This window comes from Bufo gargarizans, chromosome 1, assembly GCF_014858855.1.
Source record: "Bufo gargarizans isolate SCDJY-AF-19 chromosome 1, ASM1485885v1, whole genome shotgun sequence".
NCBI classification, from domain to species: domain Eukaryota; kingdom Metazoa; phylum Chordata; class Amphibia; order Anura; family Bufonidae; genus Bufo; species Bufo gargarizans.
In genome coordinates, this window is record NC_058080.1 from 309,907,192 (window position 1) to 309,924,308 (window position 17,117).

Sequence of the window (17,117 nt, forward strand, 5' to 3'; positions counted from 1 at the left end):
ATGAATGTGACATCACGTGGCCTAGGGAAAGCTGCAAGAAGGCCGCGGCACTACTGCGAGCGCCTGTGTCTCATCAAACAGCAGGTCATCAGTATGAAACTCCTACGAAAAACCCCTTAGGGACCCATGACGTACCGGTACGGCATGGATCCCGAGTCCTTAAGGACCCATGACGTACGTCACGAGTTTAAATTGAGATTGTGGCGCCCTCAGCCGGCATACTGTCACAACGCCTGGGGGTGTCATATGACCCCCCCCCCCCCCCGTATCGGCGATCGCAGCAAACCGCACCGCCGAATAATCGTTGGTGTACAGTGGGTATACCAGGGTGCCAGCACATTGCTGACACCCTGGTATAAACGGCTGACATCTGTGAATGGATGTCAGCCGTTTAACCCTTTCCATACAGCGGTCCATACGGACCGCTGTATGGAAAGAGTTAACAGTAAGATGCGGCTCCCTCCCTCTCCCATCGGGGGGCTGCTGTGCCTTTGCAGCCCCCGATGGGAGAGGGAGAGAGCCCCCAGACAGCCCCCCGAAGCCCCAGTCCTTACCCTTCCCCGTCTGCGAAGTTGTGGCCACAACTTCGCAGCGGGGGAAGGTTCCCATGGCAACAGGATGCCTTCTCAGGCATCCTGCTGTCCATGGTGCTGAACAGATCTATGCTAAAAGCATAGATCTGTTTAGTGTAAGTAAAATACAGTACAGAACCCTATATAGGTTCTGTACTGTATTATACAGACATCAGACCCACTGGATCTTCAAGAACCAAGTGGGTCTGGGTAAAAAAAAAAAAGTAAGAAAAAGTGAAAATCAAAACACACATTTATCACTAATTAAAAATGAAAAAAAAAAAAATTCCCTACACATGTTTGGTATCGCCGCATCCGTAACGACCTGATCTATAAAACGGTCATGTTACTTTCCCCGCACGGTGAACGCCATAAAAATAAAAAAAATAAAAACAATGAGAAAATTGAAATTTGGCCCACCTTACTTCCCAAAAAAGGTAATAAAAGTGATCAAAAAAGTCACATGTACGCCAAAATAGTGCCAATCAAACCGTCATCTCATCCCGCAAAACCCTACCCAAGATAATCGCCCAAAAACTGAAAAAACTATGGCTCTTAGACTATGGAAACACTAAAACATGATTTTTTTTGTTTCAAAAATGAAATCATTGTGTAAAACTTACATAAATAAAAAAAAGTATACATATTAGGTATCGCCGTGTCCGTATCGACCGGCTCTATAAAAATATCACATGAGTTAACCCCTCAGGTGACCACCGTAAAAAAATAAAAATAAAAACGGTTTAAAAAAAGCTATTTTTTGTAATCTTACGTCACAAAAAGTGCAATAGCAAGCAATCAAAAAGTCATATGCACCCCAAAATAGAGCCAATAAAACAGCCATCTCATCCCGCAAAAAATGAGACCCTACATAAGATAATCGCCCAAAAACTGAAAAAACTATGGCTCTTAGACTATGGAGACAAACTTTTTTTTGTTTTAAAAATTAAATCATTGTGTAAAACTTACATAAATAAAAAAAAAGTATACATATTAGGTATCGCCGCGTCCGTGACAACCTGCTCTATAAAATTACCACATGATCTAACCTTTCAGATGAATGTTGTAAATAACAAAAGAAACGTGCCAAAAAAGCTATTTCTTGTTACCTTGCCGCACAAAAAGTGTAATATAGAGCAACCAAAAATCATATGTACCCTAAACTAGTACCAACAAAACTGCCACCTTATCCCGTAGTTTCTAAAATGGGGTCACTTTTTTGAAGTTTCTACTCTAGGGGTGCATCAGGGGGGCTTCAAATGGGACATGGTGTCAAAAAAAACAGTCCAGCAAAATCTGCCTTCCAAAAACCGTATGGCATTCCTTTCCTTCTGCGCCCTGCCGTGTGGCCATACAGCAGTTTATGACCACATATGGGGTGTTTCTGTAAACTACAGAATCAGGGCCATAAATAATGAGTTTTGTTTGGCTGTTAACACTTGCTTTGTTACTTGAAAAAAGATATTAAAATGGAAAATCTGCCCAAAAAGTGAAATTTTGAAATTTATCTGTAAAGAATAAATCAAGGCAACTGGACGTACTGTAGATTTCTTGAAAACGTTTCACTCGTTCTTCCAACGAGCTTTCTCAATTCTGAGTGAGGTGGGGGGGTTAGACATCTATTGTCTGCCACATACAATGCTGTCCTGACACCTTTTTCTGGGAAGTCTTTATCACCTACTGACTCCAATTAGGATAATGGAATCAACACCTTTGACCCAATGCTGGGTCTAATTACCAGATGTGGATTCAGTTACATATTTATTCCCAGAATTTTTTGTACAATCACTCAGAATTGAGAAAGCTCGTTGGAAGAACGAGTGAAACGTTTTCAAGAAATCTACAGTACGTCCAGTTGCCTTGATTTATTCTTTACAGATATACCATGACCTGGATAAATAATAACCTTCACAGACAAATTTTGAAATTGTATCTCTATTTTCCATTAAATCTTGTGCAACACCTAAAGGGTTAAGGTTTGTAAAATCAGTTTTGAATACCTTGAGGGGTGTAGTTTATAGAATGGGGTCATTTTTGGGTGGTTTCTATTATGTAAGCCTCGCAAAGTGACTTCAGAGCTGTAGTGGTCCCTAAAAATTGGGTTTTTGTAAATTTCTGAAAAATTTCAATATTTGCTTCTAAAGTTCTAAACCTTGTAACATCCCCAAAAAATAAAATATCATTCCCAAAATAATTCAAACCTGAAGTAGACATATGGGGAATGTAAAGTCATCACAATTTTGGGGGGTATTACTATGTATTACAGAAGTAGAGAAACTGAAACTTTGAAATTTGCAAATTTTAAGAAAATTTGGTATTTTTTTATGCAAAAAAAAAAAAGTTTTTTTACTTCATTTTACCAGTGTCATGAAGTACAATATGTGACGAAAAAACTATCTCAGAATGGCCTGGATAAGTCAAAGTGTTTTAAAGTTATGAGCACTTAAAGTGACACTGGTCAGATTTGCAAAAAATGGCCAAGTCCTTAAGGTGAAATGGGCTGAGTCCTTAATTAGTTAAGCTTTTTATTTTTTTGCAGTGGACTTGATCCAACTTGTCACTATGGGCAACACAAAATATTAGAACCTAAAAGCCACAATGACTTCTTGAAGCAGACTTACCTTCTTAGCCTTACTTGTACCGTGAGTATCCTGTTCAGACATCCAGTTGGGAAGCTTTCGCTGTTCCCCAGACATTTTCATTTAAATTCATGCAAAAGCAATAATTTGGTCCTGAAGGACAGAGGTTTCATTTATTAAACCGGCAGTTAGTCAACAGGTATGTCCCTACTAAAACATATGAAAGGGGTTGTAACATAGTAACATAGTATATAAGGGTGAAAAAAGACATTTGTCCATCCAGTTCGGCCTGTCATCCTGCAAGTTGATCCAGAGGAAGGCAAAAAAAAAAATGCGAGGTAAAAGCCAATTTTCCTCACTTAAGGGGGGAAAAAATTCACACAAAAAATATTCTATTTTTTAAACCAGCACCTGGATCTGAATACTTTTGTAATGGCACGTCATTAAAAATGTTATTCAGGCCACTGAGTTATAAATTCTATTGGTCTAGCGCCACCTGCTGTTTATTATTTTCCTTATTTCTCTGTACACCTCAATGCGGTGGGCGCACATGCTCAATTCCATCCTTTAACAGTCACCAGCCATATCTACTGTTGGAGGCTGTCACAGAGAGAGCTACAGCAGAAAGGACACACCCCAGACCTCCCAGCTTCAAGAAAAATCTAGTGAAGTAACTGGAGCAAGAAATGTGGAGATCTCTGGATCCATGTACTCTTATGATATCTGATTTTTATTTTTTATATTAATCATGAGATAACCTCACTGACTAAGCCACAGCACCTTTACTCAGGCAGTTGGAGGGGTTTCAACAGTTGCATTTTCTGAGGTGTCTCATTCATATTTCACATATCATAAAGAGAAGAAAAAAGGAAAAATTATCTTTAACCCCTTCTTAATGCAGAGACTTTCAGTTTTTTATTCCCTGCCTTCCCGGAGCCATAACTTTTTTTAGTTTTCAGTTCACATAGCCGTATGATTGTTTGTGCTTGCACACTATAGGAGGAAGCGTCGGCCTATCTGGTGACTGGGACTGTGGGAGCGCACATAGGCTGGTGATTTTTCCTGTAGTGTGCAAGCACAACCACCACTGATGGACTTCTCTACATGATAAATTCTATTTGCTTAATTGAGACAACCCCTTTAAAGGGATTTTCTAACATTTTAATACTGATAACTAGAGATGAGCGAACTTCTGTTTTAAGTTCGGCGTCTAAAGTTCGGGTTTGGATTAGCGGAGAATCCCGATCTGGAACCGGATATGGATTCCGACTTCCGTTGTGGTCCGTGGTAGCGGAATCAATAATCGGCCATTATTGATTCCGCTACCACGGACCACAACGGAAGTCGGAATCCATATCCGGTTCCAGATCGGGATTCTCCGCTAACCCGCCCCCGAACTTTAGACGCCGAACTTAAAACAGAAGTTCGCTCATCTCTACTGATAACCTATGTTCTAGATAGGTCATCAATATCTGATCGGTGGCGGTCTGACACTCTGGACCCCTCCAGTCTGGCAATAGACCCTACAGGGAAACTTCCTGGGGGGCCAATGCTCAGAGGGCCACTTGAGCCCTCCTCACCACCAGCCAGTGGCAGTTTTTAGGAATGTATTTTTTGATGCACTGTGGTATGTGGCTCTGTTGAGGGGGTATAATGTGCCAAAATATGGACCCAACTACAAAATGGGGCCACTTTCAGTTTTTTCCATCCTTCACCCCTGCGGATCAGCTGTTTGAGAAGGCACCGGCACTCCTTCTTTATGCGTTTCCTAGTCCAATGATGTCACGTGGCCCAGGAGCAGCTCAGTCCCATTCAAGTAAATAGGACTGAGAGCGAGACCAAGCACAGCCGCTATACAATGTACAACACTGTGCTTGGTGAGCTGCAGGGGTCCTGGGCCTCCACCAATCAGATACCGATGACCTATCCTGAGAATAGGTCATCAGTATTAAAATGTTGGAAAACCCTTTTAAGTGGACAAGGACAGGACAGGACAGGACATTTTTACAGTGAAAAAATGGCAGCATTCACACGGCCGTTGCCTGTAGGCCTTATAACTATAGCTGTATATAGGGGATGCCATATCACGGTACGTATGGTGAGCTGACTTGTGTAGAAGAAAGTCTGTAGGTTAGTACACGTGGGGCATGCTATTTTCTGGAGGAAGATGAGACGTGAGCCCCAGACTCCGCGCAATCCTGGAGAAATGTTAAAGGACAAAAAGTTAGAAAAAAGCCATAAAAGATACAAGTACAAGGTAACTTATTATAGAAATCCTGTAGATCCCCCCCCATAAACTCAAACTATCAGACTAGGGGTGGGATACATGCCATGTGCACTTATTCACAGCCTATCACCATTTCATGACACAAGCTGCTCCCACTTACTGCATACTATAGGTCTCTATGACAGGAGAGCACCAGCCGCCTTAGCCTCTGCCGCTCAGCACTGCTGCATTCAGCCACGGCGCGAAAACACTCAGGTGAGGCTGACTCCGGGAAACACTTCCGCCCTTCCTGCCCACACAATCCTGATTGGTCCTCCCGGCTCCCGGCAGGCACCATTCTTCCGGACGACTTCCGCCTGCCGAGGCTTGTCTCTAGGACCTGCTGTTCTGTGGCGGTGACGTCATTCTGCGCCAACGCGCGGATGGAGGAGTCATTCCCGGACGGCCATGAAAGCGGGAGGAGCGCTGTTCTCGAGGCTGCACCGGGGAGCAGGTCGGCCCGCCATGCACTGCGTGTAACAGTGAGTACAGGCCTGTTCTCTGGGAGACGGGGTGCATTTCTGGCTGACTGTGCACTGCTCATGGGGTGGGGGGGGGAGCTGCAAGGTCAGCCGAGATAGGCATAGCCTGGATTCCATTGGTCCCAGCTTGTCCCTCAGAAGGTGGCCAGTGGGATCTGTCACTATGTGTGTACACTGATGTGCCATATGTAGTGCTGCCATAGTGTGCCAGGGATGTCACTACATTACAAGGCATCACTATAGAATTGTCTGTGTGCACCCTCAAAAACTGTTAATGCCCAAGCCGCGACCCATACGGGCACCATCCGCTCACCAGTGGCAAACCATTCTCACCTTGGTTGGCATCATTGCCCTGGATGAATGGTAGAGGGTATGGAGGGAGTCAACTTGGGCCTATGTACTTTTCAGCACCACGGACAGCGCTCATCTCCTCCATGGCTACTCCTTCTATATGACCATCCTCATAGTCTACTTTGTCACTTTAATAGGTCCTGGTATTTACGTGGCCTCAGGTCGTTTGGTTTGGAAAAAAAACATTCTGAAACCTGCTACTAGGAAATTCCGAGTGGTGGTCCCGGTCCCTTCTTTTCCACAGATTTTAGGTGGGAGTGGGACCAGCAGTGCGACCCATTGATCAGCTTATGTAATGTTTGGATTGGACCACCCTATTAAAATCAGTGACCACCTGGAATCATTAGTCAGTGTGTCCACTTTTATCAAATTAGTAAAGATGCCTATCAGATTTTTCTAAAAAGCTTATTTGGCTGACGCGTCTTGCATCAGTTTCTAACTCGTGGTTTGGTAATGACCCTTTAAGATGCTGTGATGACGGTCATAATGGTTGTCACCAAGGTCTCCAGGAAATGGAAGTCACTGGAAAATGGCTGAATTCTTAGCAACTTGGAAAATATTGTTCAGAGCTCATCTCCAAATGACATGGTCTGGGCAGTCTGCGTGTTTTATTGTCCTAACATCTGCTAGAGCAATGGCGGCGGCCACCTTGCTTACACTGCCAGGCCTGCGGAGCACAGCCAAAACCTGCGCCAAATTGACTGCTAATGGCTACCCAATTTTCTGGGTAATTATGGGTCTATTCATGAACAGTTGCCATATTTTGCTGCAGATTTAAAAATGTTTATTAGGCCTCATGCACACGGCCGTTGTTCTGGTCCGCATCCGAGCCGCAGTTTTGGTGGCTCGGGGGCGGACCCATTCACTTCAATGGGGCCGCAAAAGATGCGGACAGCACACAGAGTTGCTCCGTTCCGTGATCTGCAAAAAAAAATATAATCTGTCCTATTCTTGTCCGCGCTTTGCGGACAGGAATAGGAGGTTATATTAAAGGCTGCTGTTCTGCAAATTGCGGGACGCTGTCCGTGTTTTGCGTATACGCGATTTGCGGACCGCAAAACACACCGGTTGTGTGCATGTAGCCCTAATGTGGCAAATACCACATGAAAAAGCCGTGGCTTAGCGCCATTGGTGGGGCTAATCTGAGTGCAGATCCACTGGCCAATCTGCAACTGAAATCTGTGCCACGTGAGCCTCACCTAAGGGGTCAGTTGATTTTATAATACCGTGCAGTACATCTGATCACTGACAAACATGTCGCTGAAATAGAAACTTGTAAATCGTGGTTGTCATTGAATGCCTAGTACTGGAAATAGAAGTGACTGTTCTGCAGTAATGGGGCTTTTTTGGAGGGGGGCCTATACTCAATGTTGATCTAGTGAAGATGAGGGACAAAAGAAAATGTATGCACTAATACCATGTTTGGGCTCAGTCTGACAGAACTGGGATTTGGCAACCCAGCTGGTGCACCCTTTAACTCATACCATAAAGGGGTAGTCTCACTTCAGCAAGTGGCATTTATCATGTAAGTTAGTACAAGCCACTTACTAATGTATTGTTATTATCTATATTGTTTCCTTTACTGGCTGGATTCATTTTTCCATCACATTATACGCTGCTTGTTTCCATGGTTACAGCCACCACCGGAGTGCATCTGCTGTGCATGCGTGCCTGTGCGCGATTCCACAGTCCAAACTACCAGAGAGTTGGCTGATTTTTCCTGTAGTGTACAAGCATGACTACTACTGATGGATTGCAGGGAGGTTGTAACCATGGAAACGAGCGGTGTATAATGTGATGGAGAAATGAATCCAGCTGGCAGAAGAGACAATATGGACAATCGCAATACATTAGTAAGTGGATTGTATTAAATTTGTCTACATAAATAATATTTGCTGAAGTTTTAGGGGATGACTTTATTTTTTGCTTTATAAGACTCACTTGATTATAAAACCCACCTAGGTTTTAGAGGATGAAAATTAGAAAAACATTTTTTTTTCATCAGAACCCCCCAATCTTTATCAGACCCTCAATCTTCATTTGACATCAGACCTCAGATTAGACCCCCCCCCCCCCCCCCCACAATCTGTATCAGAAACCCAGGCTTTATCAGATCTCAGATCATACCCCTAATCATTATTAGACCTCGCGTCAGACCGCCCCAATCGTATCCCCAATATGTACCAGACCCTCCAGTCTTTATAAGACATCAGACATGTATTTATGGGATGTCTGAAATAATAAAAAATATCTGACAAGCCACCGAATGGTGTAAAATTAAAAAATGATGTTGTACTTGCCTCTTTCTCCAGCGCCATAGTCTGCACCGCTGGTATGGTCCTCTGCAGTAGTGATGTGTCGGTATATGGCAGGTGACCGCACTGCAGCCTATTGCTGTCCTCAGCAGTCTACAAATGAGGGCAGTGATTGGCTCCAGTGGTCATGTGGTATACACTTGAACATCACAGTGACATGCCAGTGTTTCTCCTTTTGGACATACATTCGTACTTGTGCTCTGTGTGTCCGCTGTTCCACTCATATGGAGGAACATGGGCCCTTGTTCTAGTGATCAGCGGGGATCCCAGCGGTCAAACCCCTGCCAATCAGACACTTATCCCCTATTATGTGGAAAGCGATAAGTTGTTGTAATGGAACAATGCATTTAAAGGCTATGTATACCTTCGGAAGCAGTTTTTTATTATTGCATTTTACTCGGCTTGGGCTAAAAATTATTTTTTTAAGTGGTCTTTATTAAAACTTTACAACAGTTTCTGTTTTACAGCCTTCACTTTGTGTGTATACAGAATATCTGAAGTTCTGTTCTGGCAGCTCATAGACTCTCCTATTGAAGTAGTGTTTATGAGCTGTCAGGATAAGGGCTGCACATCCAGCCATCAGAGCAGCTGCCTGACAGAAGTAAGACAGTCTGTAAGCCAGAAACTGTTACAAATTTTTAGTAAAGACTCACTCAGAAATTTCGGAAACAAAACCACATTTCGGAAACAAACTGAGTGCTACCCTACAAGTCAGCGTGACATGCCTCGTAACATGCCTTGCAACATGACATAAGATATAAGCCAAACTGGAATCTTCTCCATATCTGCAGATAACTGTTTTTAGGTTCTTGCTCTTTCTCATTACAAAGCAGGAAACTGGTTGGCCAGGTAAGAGGCCATCAACGTAATGTTTCTGTATGTGGAGATGGTAAATTAGCTTTCACCCAGGAGGGAAAAAGCTTCTAGACAATGATTTTTCATTTACAGGAAGCCTCCAGATCCAGGGACCCCACAGGTGGAATTTAAAGAGGTTGTAAAAAAAAAAAAAACTGGATTATTTTTTTTATGTTGCTCGTTGGAGCCTCAGAGGTGGCACTGCCAAAAGCAGAGGGAATGGGAGTCCAGTGCTCCAAATGATGATTTTTTTGGTTTTTGTTAATGGTGTGAATGGGAGCAATACTAATCTAGGGGACACAAAGCATACGTGAACATTCGTATATAGGGGCATTTTTATTGTATGAGGGCATACAGGAGCATTATTATTGTATTGGGTGCACATAGGGAAGTACAGTCCTGATCAAAAGTTTAAGACCAGTTAAAAAATGGCAAAAAAAATCATATTTAGCATGGCTGGAAATTAACAAGGTTCCAAGTAGAGCTTCAACATGCAACAAGAAGAAATGGGAGTGAGACAAAACATTTTTTGAGCATTCAATTTAATAAAAACAACGAATAAACTGAAACAGGCTGTTTTTCAGCTGATCAAAATTTTAGGACCACATGTTTTTTAAAAGGCCAAATCTGTTAAAAGATGTGGATTCATTGTCATTTTCTGTCAGGTAGTCACACGTTGTGATGGCAAAAGCAAAGAAACTCCCTTTTTGAAAGTGGTTGGGTTGTTGAACTGCATAAGCAGGGTCTCTCACAGCGTGTCATCGCTGCTGAGGTGGGACGCAGTAAGACAGTAATTTGGAATTTCTTAAATGATCCTGAGGGTTAGAACAAAAAAGTCAAGTGGAAGACCCAAAGAAAATTCATCAGCACTGAGCCAGAGGATCCAATTGGCTGTCTGTCAAGACACTGGACTATCCTCGACCCAAATTAAAGCCCTTACTGGTGCTGACTGCAGCCCCATAACCACCAGCTGGCATCTGAGACTGAAGGGCTTCAAAAAGAAAAAACATCTTCAAAGACCTCATCTCCTTGAACGCTATAGAACTGCTCGTTTAGACTTTGCAAGAGAGCACCAAACATGGGACATTTAAAGGTGGAAAAAAGTTTTATTCTCTGATGAGAAAAAATTTAACCTTGATGGTTTCCAACGTTACTGGCATGACAAGCAGATCCCACTTGAGATGTTTTCTACGCGCCACAGTGGAGGGGGCGCCATAATGGTCTGGGGTGCTTTTTCCTTCAGTGGAACAATGGAGCTTTAGGAAGTGCAGGGGCGTCAAAGCTGGCTATGTCCCGATGTTGCAGAGAGCATTCCTCATGACTGAGGGCCCTCGTCTGTGTGGTAACGACTGGGTTTTTCAACAGGACAACTCTACAGTACACAATGCCCACAGGACAAGGGACTTCTTCCAGGAGAATAACATGACTCTTTTGGCCCATCCTGCGTGTTCCCCTGATCTAAATCCAATTGAGAACCTTTGGGGATGGATGGCAAGGGAAGTTTACAAAAATGGACAACAGTTCCAGACAGTAGATGGCCTTCGTGCGGCCGTCTTCACCACTTGGAGAAATGTTCCCACTCACCTCATGGAAACGCTTGCATCAAGCATGCCAAAACGAATTTTGGAGGTGTGGTCCTAAACTTTTGATCAGCTGAAAAACAGCCTGTTTCAGTTTATTCGTTGTTTTCATTAAGTTGAATGCTCAAAAAATGTTTTCTCACTCCCATTTCTTCTTGTTGCATGTTGAAGCTCTACTTTGAACCTTGTTAAGATCCAGCCATGCTAAATGTTATTTTTATTGCCCTTTTTCAAGTGGTCTTAAACTTTTGATCAGGATTGTATTATTATTATATAGTTGCACATAGGGATATTATTATTGGTATATATTAGTAGTATACAGGGACATTACAATTGTCCTTGGACATTATTATTGGAGATGGCACATGGGAGGTATTACTGTATAGGAGCACAGAGGGCCATTATTATTGCATGGGAGCACAATGGCGTACATTACTACTTTGTGGGTGCCCAAATGCAAAGGGAGGCACAAAGGCCGTACTAATACCATGTAGGGCAATGGGAGGGGGCATTATTACCATTTTGGCACTGTGTATGACAAATCCAGAGGTGGAGAGGGTGCTGAAAAGCAATGACCCAAAATGTGTGTGCATAACATTGTGTTTGGAAGAAGCCTTCATAGTGATCTGGGCCAGATATAAAAGAATAGGGAAAGTGTTGCTCTAAAGTGTTATGCAAACCAAAAAGCTAACTAAGGTGCAGTATATACAATATGCTTTGCAATACGACATTTTACTTTTCTCATCGTGCATCCTACAGATGTGAGATTGCATTCTGGACAATGAATGGCATTGGTTACATATCTAGTGTTATGTCTGTGAAGGTTCTTATTCATTCAGGTCATGTTATATCAGTAGTAATAACTTACCTGGAATTTTTATTTTTTATTTTTCTTGAAGACGTTTTGACAGTCATCCGATTGACTTTCTTATTCCGATGAGCTCGAACAGATGCCAATATATCTGATGTCCCAATTGTAGATGCTGGTTGTTTTAATGTGTTTGGGATGGAAACTGTCCTATTTGAGGTACGTAGGCTGATCGATTGGTTTCCGATACAAGGATGTCTGTATTGAGCTGTTGTAAAGCTTTATGGTGGCATCTAGAAAGCTTGTCTCAGTTTTTGAGCAGTTAAGTGTCAGGTTTATGGTGGGATGATATTCATTAAATCTTTCATTGAATTTTATTAGGTCATGGTCAGTCAGTCCAGATGATTAGGATTTTGTCACTGAAACAAAGGACAGTAGGACAAAGGTGTAATGGGACAGGATACCAAGAACTCTCTTTCTAGTTTTGCCATAAAAAGATTGGCATATTGCAGTGCCATTTTGCTGCCCATGGTGGTTCCAGTTGTAAATATATCTGTTTGCCACAAGATAAATAATTATAATGGTGAGTTGCAGCACGGACTGTGAATCCCATTAGGCTCTAGTTACACTTGGCAAGCAGTTAATTCGTCCCTATGTGGAATACAAGGATTGAATATCTGAAACACAAAAAGGAACCTATCCCTGCAATATCAAGAGATGGAAAAACCTGTTCCCATCTAATGACTATGAGGATACAGATCCCCAACAAACAGCAAGACCATAAGATTCTTGGCACATTCCTATGTTCTTGATCTGGAGCCATGATCAAGAATTGCTGTGTTCGGTATGTGAAGGAAAGGCATGCAATGCCATGCTACATGTTGTATTTTATCTATTTGGATTAAAGTCCATGTATTTTATCAAGATGCCCAAGTGCTGGATCGTTTTCTACTGCATATCTATGACCCCTAATCTGGGATCTCAGAGTTGCCATTACTTTGGAGATTCCTCGGTTCTGCATCCAATATTAAGTGCCTGATTTTGTGATTATTTATTTTTTATTTGAATAATTAAAATTGAAACATGCTTTTGTGCTCTTTCCAATGCTGATTTAAACATTGCAGGCACACAGGTTAGAGGGAAACTCAACCTGCTGCTTTAACCATGTATAGGAGAACTCTGGAAGAGAAAAGAAAGCGCTCCTCATTATTTTGCAACTATAAAGTAAGGGCCCAGTTTTATTCCCTGTGATGTGGTCTCCAAAGTGGAGATTCTGCTGTAAGGTGTGCCTTTCTAACACAGCCTCAAGTGGCAGAGAACACCTTCTTGAAGGGGACAAGCTGTCTGGCTCTCTTATTAGACATCACAGCAGATTTGGAGAAGGCTAAAAAACTGAGCCAGATACAGTAGACAGCTGGTTCATACATGTCACCCACACAGAGAAGGTTGCGACCTCAGGTTGTGCCGGAACATCGTAGCTTACAGGAGAAGCTCCACTTCCAGGACCACTCAACAGGGACTAAAAATGTTTCACTGGTGCAATTATGAAAATGAAAGTACCGTATTTTTCAGATTAAAAGATGCACTTTGGATTTGGAGGAGTAAAATAAGAAAAAATATATATATTTTTTTTTCATCGGACTCCATGTTAGTGGTAAATTAAGTCCATATGTTTCACCTTTTATTTATAAAAAAAGAAATCCCAAATTTACCAAAAATTTGTAAAAGTTCACCATTTTGAAATTTGAATGTCTCTGCTCTTAAAGCTGACCTTTCATGGTTTTTTGTTTATTCTAGATAAATACCTTTTACTTGCGGGGTACATCCTGCTGATGCTGCCACCCTGTTTGTTTTTTAAAATATCCCTCCTACGCCCCGCTGTGTTCCCCTGTATTTTTCCCACTCGCAGGTTTCTCCCTGGCTGTGACTCTCTCCCAGCTGTGATTGGATCGCGGCACAGCCGGGAGGAGACGCCCATTGAGCAACCCTGGCGTCTCCTCCTCCAGGGTGGCAGCATTAGCCGGCAAGTAAAGGTATTTATGTAGAATAAACAAAAAACATGAAAGGTTCTCTTTAAAGCAGATTGTGATACCTCAAAATAGTTGTTACTGTACATTCCCCATATGTCTATTCATGCTGGCATCATTTTGTAAACGTCTATTTTTTTAGGACGTTAGAAGGCTCGGGTCCCAAGTTGTTGTCTTAGCTGTCTTGGCGGTCCCAAAGGCTGTCCGGGCATGCTGGGAGTTGTAGTTTTGCAACAGCTGGAGGCACGCTGGTTGGGAAACAGTTATTTGCCCATTTATTAATTTAGTAACCCTTGTGCAAAGGAAAAGTAAAGCAGTTGTCCAGAGCAACCAAATTCCAGCTTTAATTTTTTTTATTGCCATCAGCAACTGTGCCGCTGTTCTAATTGGTATCGGTGAGTACTTAAATAAAAATATCGGTACTCGTACTCGGTCTTAGAAAAATGGTATCGGGACATCCCTAATGCTAATTCAAGCAAACGTCTAATTAATGTTGGGGGGAGAGTTGTAATAGGGGGGTAAAGTACTCTAAACAAACGGCCTAGCCCTATAGCCAAACACCTCCACCGAACTAAGTGAAAGGAAAAAACAGATTTAACTTGTGACCCGGTTAACGACCAGCCTGGACAATCGTACGTAGTCATGTCTACCTTGGCACAGTTGAGGATAAGCCTCTTCATGACAAAGCTATTCTCAACTCAACAGTTAGTGCCTAGAAGGGCATGGCCCTCCAAGGCTCATCGGTAGCTTATAATCCTTCTATGTCTGAATAACAAAGATGTAACCATATAAGATATGGAAGGAAAGTAGGAGAAAAGGAAAGAGAGCAAACAAGAAAAAAAATTTAAGTGCATTAATTCTGAGCTGGAGGCAAATGATGCCGCAGACAACGATCCTCGTATAATCGGGCTCCAAGGCTCAGTCACCTATAAAGTTCTCTCCACAGGTTATAAGCATTGCAGAAGGAAGACGGAGGGGGGGAAGGGTAGACACATGGTCTTATTGGGCCCAATCTTCATCCCAATTGCAGATCATCCTGACCAGTCTTTTGCGGTCCCCCTCACCCCATCCATGCCCTTTTACCTCAACTCGAGAAAAAGTCTCCGGCATCAAAGTTCCCCCAGGACAGCGTCCCTAATCTCCCACTCAGCAGCATTAGGCCTGCAGAAGCTTCTAGTCAGATGCATCTTGCCTTGTGGCTTGGCAGGCTTGGGAGACTTGTGCTTGGCAACTTCACTCCATGGGTCCAGGCGAGGGAGAGCGGGCAGTTGGGTAGTGAGGACCACTGGCAGCCAGGAAGAAACTTCTATCTGTGGCAAATCCAGTGCTGTATATGCTTTCTCTAGGTCCTCTTGGGTGTGAATGACCATGTGTCTGATCTCTTTAAGGATGGAGAGGCCAAAAGTATAGAACCAGGTATATGGAATCTTTTCAATAGCGGTCTCAGTCAGTCTTCAATCAGAGTTAAGGCCCTGTTGATTTCATCAGTGTGGGTCACCACACGGCCAGCCAGGGCTGTGGAGTGGCCACAATCTCCAGGCTCTCCACCCGGTGGCCCATTTGTATAAGCTCCTACTTAAATGTCCGATAGTTCCACCATCACCAGTCTTAGTGCCTGCTCCAGAGCTTTAGTGAGGAAGGCCTTGGAGATGTTGATGCTATCCAATTCCTCCTCTTCTATCTCCGGCTCCATCTTGGATCCAACTCCTTGTGAATGTGCACCTTTCTTTTTGAAGAATCTCTGCATATCTTGTTGGCCTTTGTGGGGTCTAGAGAGTAATCACCTCTCTCTATCTGTCCCGTATTTGACCATGATGGGACCCATCATGGTCAAATACGGGGGAGAGAGAGAGGTGCTGACTCTCTGGACACCTCTAGACCCCACAAGATATGCAGAGATTCTTCATAAAGAAAGGTGCACATTCACAAGGAGATGGATCGAAGATGGCCGCAGGATCCACAGCCTCAGCAAATGCAATTGAAGACTCTGAGCCGGAGAGTGTGCCGGCGATAGAAAGAGGAATTGGATAGCACCAACATCTCCAAGGCCTTCCTCACTAAAGCTCTGGAGCAGGTACTAAGACTGGTGATGGTAGAAAGACACATCAGGTTGCATCAGAATGGGAGCAGAAGCAAAACATTTCTTAATAGCAGAAAAAGCCTGTAATGCCTCATCCGACCAGACAGAGAAGTCAGCGTCCTTCTTAGTCATATCTGTTAAAGGTTTGACAATGATGGAATAATTCGGGATGAATTTTCTGTAGTAATTAGTAAATCCTAAAAACCGCATCAGGGCTTTCTGATTCTCCAGCCGGTCCCATTCCAGTAGCGCACGGACCTTTTCGGGATTTATGCAAAAACCGGATGCAGAAAGCAAGTACCCCAAAAATGACACCTCCTGAACAGCAAACACACATTTATCCAACTTGGCATACAATTTTTATTCTCCCGAAGGATCAATAACACTTGTCTCAAATGATCCTGATGAGTCTTCATATCGGGTGAGTAAATTAGTATGTCATCGAGGTAAATCACAACGAACCTCCTCACCAAATAATGAAAAATGTCATTGATAAAGCGCTGAAAGACTGCTGGAGCATTAGGTAAACCAAAGGGCATGACTAGGTTCTCAAAGTGACCCTCGGGGGTATTGAAGGCTGTTTTCCATTCGTCTCCTTCCCTGATAAGATTAGAAGCTCCTCTTAAATCCAACTTGGAAAACACATTGGCACCAACAATCTGATCAAATAGATCCGAAATCAAGGGAAGGGGATAAGGATCACGGACAGTAATGAGATTCAGTTCCCGGAAATCTAGGCACGGTCTAAGGGATCCGTCCTTCTTAGATGGCCATAGGAGACTTAGATGGTCTAATATGTCCCTTTACCGAACTCTTGGCAATATACTCCCGCATAGCTATTCTTTCGGGGTTAAGAAAGATTTATATAACCGAGATTTTGCTCCGGGGATAAGATTGACCAGACAATCATACTCTGTGAGGGGGCAACTCCTGAGCTCCACCCTCCGAGAATACATCTGAAAAATCGGAAAGAAACTAAAGCAACACCTTAGTGGACACCCCCCGAAATAGAAGCACTAAGACAGTTGTTCATATAAATTTCACTCCAATTAATGATTTGTCTTGTTTGCCAGTCAATGGTAGGGTTATGTTTTTATTAACCATGGTAAACCCAGAACCATCGGAGCAGGCAAACCTTTCGTAACAAAACCAGAAATGAACTCGACATGAGAATCGCCCACCCTTAAATGAATATCCTGGAC

At 43.0% G+C, this 17,117-nt stretch overlaps 2 protein-coding genes across 3 annotated transcripts in view; one reads left to right on the forward strand and one right to left on the reverse strand.

The window, feature by feature from the left end:
* Nucleotides 1-4,282, reverse strand: part of WRN (WRN RecQ like helicase) — a 187,958-nt gene extending 183,676 nt beyond the window's left edge. The window contains 1 exon segment of the mRNA XM_044278366.1: nt 3,194-4,282. Coding sequence (XP_044134301.1) covers nt 3,194-3,274 — 81 coding nt within the window. The 5' untranslated portion in view covers nt 3,275-4,282.
* Nucleotides 4,283-5,777: 1,495 nt separating this feature from the next.
* PURG (purine rich element binding protein G) overlaps nt 5,778-17,117 on the forward strand; it is a 33,942-nt gene continuing 22,602 nt past the window's right edge. Inside the window, exon 1 of one of the 2 annotated variants that reach the window (XM_044279729.1) lies at nt 5,778-5,899. The gene's annotated coding sequence lies outside the window, so the exon portion shown is untranslated. The remainder of the gene's footprint in view (nt 5,900-17,117) is intronic. The other variant, XM_044279739.1, reaches the window with a different exon arrangement.